The 12928-nt window shown below is 41.7% G+C and overlaps 1 protein-coding gene across 1 annotated transcript in view; it reads right to left on the bottom strand.

Annotated features, from left to right (window-relative positions):
- Positions 1 to 12346, bottom strand: part of MICAL3 (microtubule associated monooxygenase, calponin and LIM domain containing 3) — a 40470-nt gene extending 28124 nt beyond the window's left edge. The window contains exons 1-8 of the mRNA XM_010157478.1: positions 12005 to 12346; positions 5703 to 5910; positions 4107 to 4223; positions 3342 to 3443; positions 2621 to 2776; positions 1959 to 2059; positions 1044 to 1301; positions 321 to 436 (exon numbers count right to left, since the gene is read on the bottom strand). Coding sequence (XP_010155780.1) covers positions 321 to 436; positions 1044 to 1301; positions 1959 to 2059; positions 2621 to 2776; positions 3342 to 3443; positions 4107 to 4223; positions 5703 to 5910; positions 12005 to 12268 — 1322 coding nt within the window. The 5' untranslated portion in view covers positions 12269 to 12346. The remainder of the gene's footprint in view (positions 1 to 320; positions 437 to 1043; positions 1302 to 1958; positions 2060 to 2620; positions 2777 to 3341; positions 3444 to 4106; positions 4224 to 5702; positions 5911 to 12004) is intronic.
- Positions 12347 to 12928: the final 582 nt, after the last annotated feature.

Genomic DNA, 12928 nt, shown 5'->3' with positions numbered 1-12928 from the left:
TGCAAGGCTGGTGACAGCAAGTAGGCTCACTTTCTCCATGTAAGACGAGAAACCACCAAAAACTCTTTGTCTAATCTGTTTTTAAAACTAGGACCAACACCTGCAACATTTCTTATTTCTTTATAAATATACTTTAGTTTACCAGCTCCTTAGGGAAATTTTTTCTTTGACTGAATTATACCCACAAACATCCCCTAAAAAACAGTGAGACTTTGTTTCTCCCACTCTATATATTTGTACTACAAGAAACTAGAATGCATGATGAGACAGACATTGGAGGATTAGATTAGAACTGAAAGTGTATTCATTTTCTCTATTACCTCTCTGCCAGAACTTCCAAAGGACTAGCTCCAAGTGACCAACTTCGTACCATCCAAGCAGAGTCCATTGCAGCCAAAAAACCCCTGGCTATTCCAGTTCCCATTGGCCAGAAAGGCTAATATTATAGTTTACAAAAAAAAAAAAAAAAAAAGAAAAAGAGAAAGGAAAAGCATGAGTTAGGGAAAATTTTAAACAACTATCAAGAATATATTCAGATGGTAATCTACTGGGAAATTATAGCACAGTAATTATCTTGAAGCTCCACTCCTGCTGGGCTGGAGGAAGCCAGATATATGGTGAATTACCCATGAGCTCCCCCAAAGCCAACGTTCCTCTATTTCCAACAACAATTCATAGCCTGGAGTACCCTAACAGCTTCTCTTCAAGACTGTGCTTTTTAACCAATGACAAAATGCTAATTATTAACAGGCCTACAGCTGGTTCTGTAGAGAGTCTAACTGTCCCAGTAAGAAACAGATGGAACAGACAACTTGAGAAAAAAAAAATCTCTGCACACATTTTCTTAAGCAAGATCATTGCCATCCTAAATATTGTTTTCTCAATACTCCTGCCCTTCCTTCAAACCTCCCATTTCCTTATATAACAAACAGCAGCTTTCCTTACAGTAACTATCTTATAGCAAGTCCACCTTTCAGTGATGGGTGCAATGGCTTGTGCTTATGCTTCAATTCACCATTTACAAGCAAGTTTAGAACACAAACCTCCAAGAGACTGTCCCCAACCAGTGCCACAAGTAACTGGTGGCCGTTCTGCTCTCGCACCAGGGCTGCGTTTTCCGATGCGTACATGCACGTGAAGTCAAACATGGCCACATCTGGCTGACCGTAGTGATTGATGGCAAAGTCCAGCGATGGCAGCTGCTGATTAGTGGAGAAGTCAGCTGCTTCTCTGGCATAGTTTAGCAGAGCCTCCTGGTCCACATTCTCCCGTGAGAGTAATAACTCTGTGTCAGCATAATCCTGCCAAAAAGAGAAAATTAGAAGTGCAATAGCCAAATCCACAAGTTTAAGACTGGTATACGAAATAGTTGGCATTAAAACTCCTACAAACCCACTGACACAGGTTTGCCCTTCAATTTCTTTCATTCCTATCTGTGTTTATGCTTCCAAGAGAAAAATCTGTAAATCTTTTATAGCCAACAGCCATCAGTCCTACTAGCGTTTCTGACTGAAAGGGCTAAGAAACTTCAGAGCATTTCTCTTCACACACTTCAGATAAAAGGCACAAGACCCCAAATCCTTATTTATTAATTTGTGGCCAAATGACTTTTAAATCGTCTTCTGTCAGAATTAAAGTTAATTCCAATGCTTTCTTCACTTCCTGTTGTTTCATTCCCATAAAATAAGGGAAGCTCAACTAAGCTATCAAAGGTCCTTTAAGCTTATTTTATCTCAACATGAAAGAAACACCCAAGTCTACAAAGGAATAAAAATTTGGAGAGGATAGATGTCGTAACACTCTTCTAACGGCGCAAAATACTTCAGAAGGGCATTAAACACATATATTTGTGGTCTAAAATACACCTGTATAAAAACATTATGGGATGAAAGAAAAGTGTTTCCCTTCCCTCAGCATAGTGAAATCTAATACAGAGTACAGGAGAAGTTAATACCCACATGCCGAATCACTCCTTTTTCCAGCAAGCTCTGTTTTTTGGCAGTCATGACAAAGTAGTGCGTATCATCTTTGTAGTAGACAATGTTCTCCAAGTCAATACCTTGTGACAGAACAAAAGACATGGTAGTGAGGGAACAAGCTGTGCGCCACGTGTAACACAAGCTCTATCGGAAGAAAGTGAATTGAAACGATGTGGTTAGAAAGCCTTAGAGAATGCAAAGCAGCTTTCTCCCATGCTTTTGATGACTTGAAAATATGAAAATTGACCAAACCACAAACAGCACATTTCACTTGCATATAGCTATCTCTTAAAAAAATGTACTTATCACCCTGAAGTTTGCATTCAGATGTGGAATGCAGGAAGCTGAACTCAGGATTCAGACTTTTCCTATTTAGCACTCAAATTTCCTGAAAACCTTCAGGGAAGTAAGTTCTCCACTTCTGGACAAAAAGGACACACATCTGAATGATACGCATTTGCTTTGTACAGCTGCACGGAACAGCTGTAAAAACGAGGAAGTCAGATTTCAAAGAGAGACAGCAGTGGCTGACTTCCTCACACAAGGTGCCCATTCACTGATTAAACACGATACCAGAGTTACAAAGCTGTAATAATAAAGACAAATGGTTTTCACTGGAAATCTGGCAATTGCTGGCCAACCTGTGGCTTCTCGTAGATCCTGGAAGAACTTCTGGTTGAATATGAAGGCCACACCGCTGATCTCTTCTACTTTGGCTTCAGCTGTGGTGTTGCGATTGATGAAGTTTGCTGTGATAGCAATTGCGAGTTTACCACGGAATTCTTTTCGGCGGAACCCTGTGGGAAGGATAAAGTATGAACACTGAACACTAGAGCACACCTTCGGAGAAGGCTCAGCATTCCACACACAGGTGCTCTTACAAAAGAGAGAAAGAACGGATTTGATGACTTACAAACCCCTTCACAGAGAAAGCAACAATTGCTTCATCAGAAAAATAAAAGCTCTTGTTAGGGAAAAAGCTCTCCTCTCCTTCTTACCCCTTTTCCAAAAATTTCAACTTGCATCAAAAATATTAAGATAGAATTTCCTACTACACAGAATAATATTCAACCCTTCAATTCCTACTGCCAAAAGTGAGAGCTACAACACTGCTCAACTGAAGAAAAAATGTAGGAAAAATTATCCACGTCAAAACACCTAAATCCATTGCTAGTGGACAGGAAGAGGAAAAAGATGTCCCACGTGTCTTGAACATCAATGGATTTTCACATGGACTTTTCATCTCCCTTTTCACTAATAAAACATTTTCTCAGATTTTGATTGGGACAGTAAAGGCAATTTTTTTTCTATCGGAATTAAGGGTAAGTTCCACTTGGAAGTGAATTATGGACACACCATTACCTTCTAAGGTGTTCCTCCTGCCATCCCCTCCAATGATGACTTCAAACTCATACTCAGAGACTGGATGGGTTTTCGGGTGGACCAACGCACGCCAACCTATTCCTGTTGATAAATCCCGAGTTAATGACAACATAAACAGTGCTTATAATAGAACAAATACATAAAACCACTTCTTACTATCCATAATCCCTTCCTCACATGGACAGTAAGGACACCCTGCAGAACAGCTATATTGTTGACACGGCTGTTACTGACTTGCAGAGCCATTCTGTGTGAATCAGAGGCAGAGACAGCTCCAGCAAAACCCCCCCGACTATTACTCTCAAGGATCACTACAACTTCTTTACGACCTATTCAATTAATAGGATGCCAACAGTTAAGTAAAGCCACCATCTCCCATGGTGATCGGAGAACAGGTTTCTCAAAGATACGTAAGATATGGATCACTCACTGCCATAAATATCTTCAGTGGAAGGAAGGAAAGGAGTTGTTTTACAAAGGCATCTCATAAGTGTAATTTAGGAGCAATTACGATGTACCGTGTGGTGGTCTGTTTCTGTGTAGTACTTCAGGTGACTTTGTTTTATACAGTTACTAATCTGAATTTGTCACTAGAATGAATAAATCCTACTAAAAGTTCAAGCAAAAGTGTATTAATACTCTCATTAATGGAGCCTGGGAGTCACAAGTGGCGTTAAGGAGCAGCAGTCTGTGCATCCTACCGTAACTTCCCCTTTCTCTACTACCCGTTTCAATGCTACTTGCTTTCATTCTCCTGGTCCTCTGGAGGGTAAACAAGCCCCTGAAATTCCACATTGACATGGATCTCTATTCCCAAGATCAAGGCAACCTTCAATAGGATAAGCTGGAGCTGACGGATACCTGCAAGAAAGCAGACAATAAAGAAAGAGAAGTGCACAAGTGCCCACATCTCTCTGATAGTGCTGATAAACCAATTCAAAGGCCAACTACTTTTTTTTCCCCGTTGCATTCCCAGCATTTCATCTGGGCAGCAATGGTGTGTATCACAGCATGCCAACAAACCCCAGCCCTTTTCAACGAATAAAAAGTAAATAATTCTGTAATGTTTCAGTCCCCAAACCAGCAACAAGGGAAACGACCAGCCCATGCACTGCAGGAGAGGGAGGGAAGAGAGCATGAGCAGGACTGCACTTTTGTCACAGATGGCAACCAGCCAGCCATTCGGTCAGCCTAGCTGTAATACTGAACTGCACCTTTGGGTTAGGGAGGGCCTAAGTTCCTCACCACCTATCCCTCTTCAGCTCATGCAGGTAGCAGGTATGAAAATGGCAGTGTGCAAACCCTCTTAGTTGGAAGGAATACACCTTTCTGTCATGTTTTTCAGACACTGAAATGAAAAAGTGCTCCACTGAAACAATTTCAGCTGTGCTGAGATACAAAAGAAGGCATCATGCATCAAGTAATGGAAGGATAAAAATGGCAAGAAACTGGAAGGGAAGAAGCAATCTGCAAGACCGACCGTTCCAAAGATCTTCCAGTTTTACCATCCATTGCCAATAAAAAAGCAGTTTTTGTTTTGGACAAGAAGCCAAATCTTATCTACGATGTTTGTGCCTCCTGATACTTCCCACATATGCCCAGTGGAGAACACAGACTGGTGGGCAAAACTTGGCTGTGCCACATCCAGTAAATTTTGGGGAAAAAAAAAGAAAGAAGAAAAACTGAAAAATAATGACTCCTGCTTCACCAAAGCATTCAGCTTTCAAAGGAGACCCATTTCTCAGCATTTGTGAATCATCAAAATTCTTCTCAATTTCAATATGTAAAGCTCTGCTTAATCAAAACTTATTCATAAGCTGACAGTGTTCTTGAAAATATCTTAATTGCTCCTCCAAAAATTAACAAAGCCAAAATTGTTCCTCTGTTTTCCAGATCAACGTTCCCAAGAACGTTCAAAAGCATTCAGTAATTTTTTCTTTTTTACAAGCCACTTGCAATACCCAAGAGAAACAGAATAAAGTGGCAGCTGCAGGAATATAACAGCAAAACCATGAAAATTATCCACTAAGAAAAACCCCAACCAAACAAAACCAAACAGCTCGAGCCTTACATGTACTTTACATTTTAGGAAAAAGATAATGGCTTGGAAAGTAATAGGTGTAAAAGATGATAGATGTACAGTGCATGTGTGGTAATGCCTCCTTTCACATCTAGGTCTAGCCTGAAACGCACTACGCAAAGTTAATGCTGAACTGCACCCTAAGGACTTGGGAGCAGTGACTGGTGTGGGCCAAATTTTAACAGGCTACCCCCATGCCCTCCCCCACCTCTCCCCCGTGAAGGCCGAGCACTGCTGTGCCTACCAGCGGCCGTACTTACTGATATGGTCTATGGATCCTGCACAGAACTTGCCGTAAAACTTTTTGGCGCCGAGGCCCCTCAAGTCATGTATGGTGAATGGCCACAAATGCAGCACGTTGTTGCGGGAGAAGGCATCCCTCTTTTCTATGACCACCACCTTGGCTCCTAGGAATGACAGGTCGATGGCTGTACGAAGGCCACAGGGTCCAGCCCCAATGATCAGACACTGCAAAACAACCAGCACAGGGTGACTTTACAGTCCTAGGAGGAAAAAGGTGGTTTCACCACAGCTTTCAAGCATCCCACAGCACTCAGGAGTAAGTGCTCTTTGTCTGCAACATAAGCTGAAATTTCAGATCAGTGTGTTGATGCCTGCCACCGACACCTTAAAACAAACCTGAAAACAAAGCCTAGCACAGCGCAGTGAAAGACCTGGAGAAGCAGGCAAGTCACCTGCCTCTTTCAAACCCTTGTTTTAAGAAGAGATGCCCAGGTGTATTCTCCAAGTGGAGAACAGCAATACTTCTGAAGGCTTCTTCCCCTCGTTCCATCCACGTGCTTTTTTCCTTCAAACAAAAGGTGGTGCAGTGTCTTCCTCTCCATTTCCAAAGTCTGAGGTGGCCTCTCTTGAGAAAATCTTCAGGAACACCAAACACTCCTCATCCTCACTGAGTAGCATAGCAATGGCTAAGCAGATAAACACAGGAGAAGCTGGTGTTTTTATAAACGTCACCTTTTGGAGTAGCACAGGCAGCAGCCCAGTCAGAGAACTCTAAGTTACACCTATGTTGCTGCTTCTACCACTGCAGGAAAGGAAACTTCAGGAAAGTAAATACAACATAAATACGAACTTTGTGTGACTTGTCAACTTTCACCAAAACATGTTTTCTCCAACCTAACCTTTGTCATTATCAAAGGCCTTTCATCTTCTCGTATCTTTTTCCATCAGAGGCTAACAATCAACTTGAGAATGTAAAACTCTTGCATACTTAGCATTGGAAGTACTTTTGGAGAAACAAATGATACAGCAAGATTATCTTTTAGGATTAAAACACCAAAATAGTCAGTTGACACTTCCTGCCCACAGAAACTGAGGTCCACAAAGAGAGCTGGCACCGTTATGTGCATTCACAGGAACGGAGTAAACAGCCCACACTGTCATATTATTTTTGTGCTTCGATTTCTACCGAGTATAAACCAGATCCACAGAATAAAGACCCTGCTACAGCGGTGACTGCTGCTGCCACGTGAGCATTTTCCACATCCCCTTATGGCTGGACAACAAAACCCTTTGAGAAGACCTTAAGTATGAAAAACTTAACCAGACCCCAACTTCTGAGAAATAGCCTATCCCAAAGCAAAGCTCTTTGTTCTTTGGCTGTCCCCACATGCCAATTTTTACAGGTCACCACATTTTCACCAGTTATTCATTGGGGCATAAATTCTGCAAATGATGTGAAACTGCAAATATAAAGCCTGAATGATGAATAGAACAATACAAGTTACAGCAGTGATGACATAACAACTGACATGCAAATTCAAAGTAAGTCTACTGTATAAGAAGTCACATAAATCCGAGGGCAGAGATCCAAGTCTAGAGGGAAGGGAACGGAAGGGAAGAATAACAGCGCTGCTTCTTCACTAGTTTCAGGAACCTGAAGGCATACAGGAGAAAAGGCAAGCCCAATCACCAAACCTTTAAATTCCAAAATAGACTTGTATATTGAACAGATGTCAAGGGATAATCAATTAGGATCTAATACATTCATCCTTTTCTATGTGGGTAAGTAGGTATAACCCTCAAACACCATGTAGTCTTTCTTCTTTTAAACTTGTAAGAAAATTAGCTGAGTGTGTCATATTTATTCAGGTAATAATTTTGCTCATCTGACAACTACAATCTTCAAAGAGCCTGGATTCAATAAGCAAGAAAACTACATTGAGTTGGGTGACATCCTTTGATAACTCTCCCCACATAAAATAGTTGTGATGGAGTACACAACAGCAAAGGAATCGTACTGATAGCAGACTATTCAAACTCAGGAAATTATAAATTAATTGCCTGTAATTCTGTCATGGAAATGTAAAAACATTTTTCTCCACAACTTTCCCCCCTGCCCCCAAACAAGGATGTGGTTAACATCTAGGTGGTGTTAGATGTTCTGGATATAAAATATATGGTAATCTGAAGTAATTCATGGCCAACATTGTCTTTTTTTTCCTTTAACTATCTAAATTATGTTGTTAAAACACAAAATTAGTTTTAAGCACAATTAGAAACAGAGGAAAAGATTCTACTCCCTTTTCCACCTCTAGCACTTCATCCAGTTTCAGCTCTCTGGTAGAAACCTACCCCCTGATACTCTCACAGGCAGCAGTGACTACACGAGACGCCAAGTACATCAGGCAGCGACTGCTGTTCCTTGTTCCCTTTCCCCTCCGTGACTCCATGCACTCAAGCTGTCTCACCCCTCAGACACACTTCTTGCTCAGGATCTTTCGGCCAGATTATATTAAGTTTTCAGTAACAACACCATGTTAATGGAACACGAGACGCAAACTGAAATCCTGTATTCTCCGTAGGACCGACAAAGAGAGCGCGCTATTTGTAACTCTTCACATCTGACCAACCCGTCACGTCCAAGTCTTGCTTCCATCAACGCTGATTATCTGAATTCTTGCTAACCCAGACGCTGACCGTGCGAGGCACTAACTGCCCAACTCCTGCCCAACTCCCTCAGCAACTTTCAAATGGGGAAGTAAGAGGAATGCGACAGAGGGCGAGAACTTCAGACCTGGCATGCATTGGGGTGCATACAGGCCGAGCTTACTACAGACATTACTGACTTTTGTTCTGACAGCACGGCTAAACCACTGACCTCTAGTTTGAATTCTACTATCTCCACTTGCACACTTAAACTTCAGTATTTTTAATCGGTGGTTTGCAAACTGCATTAAACATCAGGAATAGAAAACTAAGTGATACAGGAAACATCAAATCAGGTATGATTCAATTCTCAAGAGGGCTCTACTTTGAATAGTTATGATTAGGAATTACATATAAACATTTAATGGCAGATGCTGTTAGAATATGAAACAAGTAATCAACAGAAACATATATGAAAAATACAATACATATATATAGAATTCCTTTACATTAAAATTTTAAATTTTATATGCAAAGCCACACAAAAATCATTTATTATCACAGGTATGCATTCTTTAAGACATACTAACAGCAAAAAAAAAAAAAAAAAAAAAATTAACTGAATTTCATTTTCTCTCAGCTACTAATTTCACTACCCAAAATGGCATGAATCCCAAACCCACAGTTCTATATGTTTCTGAGTTGGGGCACAGGGGGTGCCACCTTAATTTAGTCACCATCCACCCTTTTTTCTTGTGTTTCTACAGAGCATCTCAAAACCAGCTTCTTAGAAACACTGGTAAATTACACTCTCTGCCTTGCTTCCACTCCTCTTCTCCCTTACTCTTTCCTCCCTGTCACCCACACAGGAGAGCAGCTACGGAATAAGTCGTCCCTCTCCTCTAGCAGAGACCCATTCAGCTTGATCACTGACATGTCCACTGCAATCATTCCCCCTCCCACCCCTCTGCTCCTTCACGCCAACACCAGCAAGCTCTGAGGTTTCCCTCATCCTAAAACAAGGAAGAATCACGCATAGTCCCATGAATGTCTGTCTCCCCACCACCCCATATCCAAGATCACTGCACGCCACTTCTACGGTCACCCTCTGGGTCCCACTTCTCCAGTTGCATCCTACGCTCTCTCCAGCTTGGCTTTGGTGCGTGGAACAGGCTATGCTTTTGGACCATACAGGTCTCTAGTGAACGCTTTAGTCAACCACCACTCCAAGTATGCCTTACTCCTTTCACTAACTTCTCATTTGTACGTGAAGAGATGTTTGCAGACAGTTGGCTACCTGTATTTCTTGAAAGTGTGTCCTTTTCTGGTTTCTTTTAAGACTCGGTACTCCTCTATGTCCCCAGCTATTCTTTCCGAGCACTATCAGAAGGAATTCCCTCATTTCTCCCAGTCCTCTCACCAACAGGGCTTCGCCCATCATCTCCTCATCGTCTTTCCTTACAATCTGCCTTGGCATCACCTCAGTGACAGGCCCCGGTTCAGGCAGCCTGGCAGTGCTGTAGATTCACAAAACTTTTCCAACTCAGCTTTGACTGCATTTTGCCCAAGCTAAAATCAGTACCTTTCTGACACCTCCTCGTGGCTGCCTTGTCAGTACAAGCCCAACATGACAAATCAGAACTAGAACTCCTTCTAAACTCACTCACAACTTCACTTCTAGAGAAGTGTCACAACCAATTTTCTGAACGTCTTTCACAGCTGGATGCCAACCTCCACTCACATCTGCTTTTGGTACATCCTCATAATCAAGCACTATCCAAGTCATACACTTACTCTTCCACTAAATCTCTTCTTCCGTGTTGCAGCTCCTGTATCAATGCAACCTTTTCTTCAGTGTCAACACATACAGTCTTGCCGACCAAGGTATGTTCAGAGCCCAGATGCAAAGTCACCCCGGTACTCTATTACTCCAAATACGTTAATACCTCTACATGCTTCCACAGCCCGACCAACCTCTTTCTCATCGAAACATAAGCCACCTGTCTTCATTTCACAGCCTTCACCACCCTATTTCAGTTCTACCTACCACGTTTCAGGCAAAATAAACCCAATTCCTGAATCCAATGAAAGCAAGGTGCGGTCAAGTTTTCAGACCAACAATTTTGAATTTTTCCCTATGATTTCCATAGTGCTGAGAAGGTTTATTCCTAAATGTAGACAAAAATCACTGCATTTCTCTTCCTGTAAATCCCTCCTTTCTTATGCTGCCTGAAAAATGTAAATCTTGAGAGTGCCTGGACTCCTGGAGCGTTGAAGCTAGTGCCCACCATGATGACCAACACTGCCCAACTGATTTATTTTCTTCCAAGCTGGCCTATATGCACCTGCTACCTATAATCCAATGCACCAACTGCAAACTGTGCAGAAAGCATTATCTTTACAGGACCTAGGACAAGCAGATCTTGGTCCATCAGTAATCTTTCCTAGTGTTTCTGCAGTAATTAATTGTAAGTGCCACCATCCACACGAAAATGGCCATTGAAAAGCGAAACAGAATAAACAATCAAGACATGAACATAACTTGCTAACAGCAAGTTGGGAATTAAACTGCAGTCCAGAGTTCTGAAATGACTGACATATCCTCAACAGGATCTATTTCTCCCTCAGTTCTCTATTGAGGAATTAGTCATTAATTCCTCCAATTAAGATATTTCCTTCTCCCAATAGGTGACTATTAGAGAGAAAAAGCAGCATCTATTGTCCTCAATGAAGAAGAGCAGAATCCTGTTCTAATTTTATCATATTCCATGCTATCTTCCTTTTCTAAAAAAGGAAGGGTGTATGATTATTTGGAAAAATTATCTATTCCATTCACATTTTGCTCAATGATATAAAGAACTGCTTACAGTAACAAAGAAACAAATAGATAAGCTCATACTGTACAGTCCAAGGGTGCAGCACATAAATATCAGCTTACAGTAATTCATGTTTGGTTTTTTTTTTAAAAAATAGGGTGTGTGTAAAAGCAGGAATTCCTGCACTGAATGCCACACATACCAACATTTTAAAAGTAAGCGTTATGAGTTTCCACAGCATTTTTTTTCATCTGAGCCTAGAATATAAATGATCACTTTCTAAGTAATGGTAAATAGAATATTTTGTCAAAATGGCAACGAAGTTCACTTTTCTTGAGAGGCTCATGAGAATTTTCAAATTAAAATTGGAAATTTCCACAAACATACATATTTTTTATCTAGACTCCAACATCAAGTTTCACGTCCCTTTTATTGCCTAGTAAAAGTGTAAAAAAAAAAAAAAAAGATAAAGCCTACCAAAATCAAAGGTATACCAATTAAGATTTTCTAACCCATCCCTAGTATTGATGCACAAAAACATAAAACAAACTTGCAGGCTGCTTCTGAATAAATCACAAGTATTTGGACATTTCCATTCTGCTGATTCCCGTTTAGCTTTCCCTGTTCAGGTGGGGAGTCAAATTTGGTAGTGGCAAACGCAATTTTTGACTGAAAGTCAAATGCTAACCAATTGTGACTGTATTATAAATAATACGGGTGAGAACATTCCTAAATCTCTCCTGGGCTTATAGTGACAACCAGTTAAACATCGTTCTACACTGAGACATTTTTATTGTGTATTCCAGAGACGAACTGGGCAACAGCTCTCTTGACCACCGAGAATGAAAGACTCTTACCTTCGTGTTGGCGCATGCTTTCCCCTTCTTATAGTCCTTATGGCTGCCTCTTTTATCCAATTTGGCCCACAAGGCTTTGGCTTTCCAGTAATTTAGCTTGGATTTGAGTTTGTGATAGAAAGAACGATAGTCCTTGGGCTTTAGTTCTAGGTAGTCGCAGAGCTCCTGGAAAGCCTTGAGAGTCCCCTTGCAGGTTGAAGCCTGGACAAATCTGTCAAAGAGAACATGAGCCTGGTTCACCTTCCCGTTCTTACTGTCCTCCATGCTTCACACTTGGCAGCTGCCCTGGGGGGCAGCTGTTCTCTTCCAGTCTGCCAGATTTCCCAATGTTGCTCTGCTGAGCCACTTTCACTTCTGGCTTACAAGCATTATTGACCTATAAAAGAAGAAAAAGAAAATGTAACTGAGTTTGCCCTTTTTTTTCTTTTACAAATTTTACCTCATCCTGCAGAACTGAAAGCCCAGACTCTCAGTAACTAGTAAAGCATCAGCCCTAAGTAAGTCAACTGATTGGTACCCTGACAAGTGCTGCCCAGGCTGACTGACATGGAGCCTCCCAAGCTCACCGAGCCTCACTGCAGACAGTAGTGGGACATCTCACCTCCGTTAAGTCATAGAATCACAGAATGGTTTGGGTTAGAAGGGACCTTACAGACCATCCAGTTCCAAACCCCCTGCCATGGGCAGGGACACCTTCCATAAGACCAGGTTGCTCAAAGCCTCATCCAGCCTGGCCTTGAACACTTCCAGGGATGGGGCATCCACAGCTTCTCTGGGCAACCTGCTCCAGTGCCTCCCCCCCCTCTCTGTGAAGAATTTCTTCCTGATATCCAATCTAACCCTCCCCACTTTCAGTTTAAACCCGTTACCCCTTGTCCTGTAGCGACAGGACAAGGGGTACTTGACCTGAGCCAGTCCCTAGGA

This window comes from Eurypyga helias, unplaced genomic scaffold, assembly GCF_000690775.1.
Source record: "Eurypyga helias isolate BGI_N326 unplaced genomic scaffold, ASM69077v1 scaffold9588, whole genome shotgun sequence".
Classification (NCBI taxonomy): domain Eukaryota; kingdom Metazoa; phylum Chordata; class Aves; order Eurypygiformes; family Eurypygidae; genus Eurypyga; species Eurypyga helias.
This window is presented reverse-complemented; position numbering and strand designations above follow the sequence as displayed.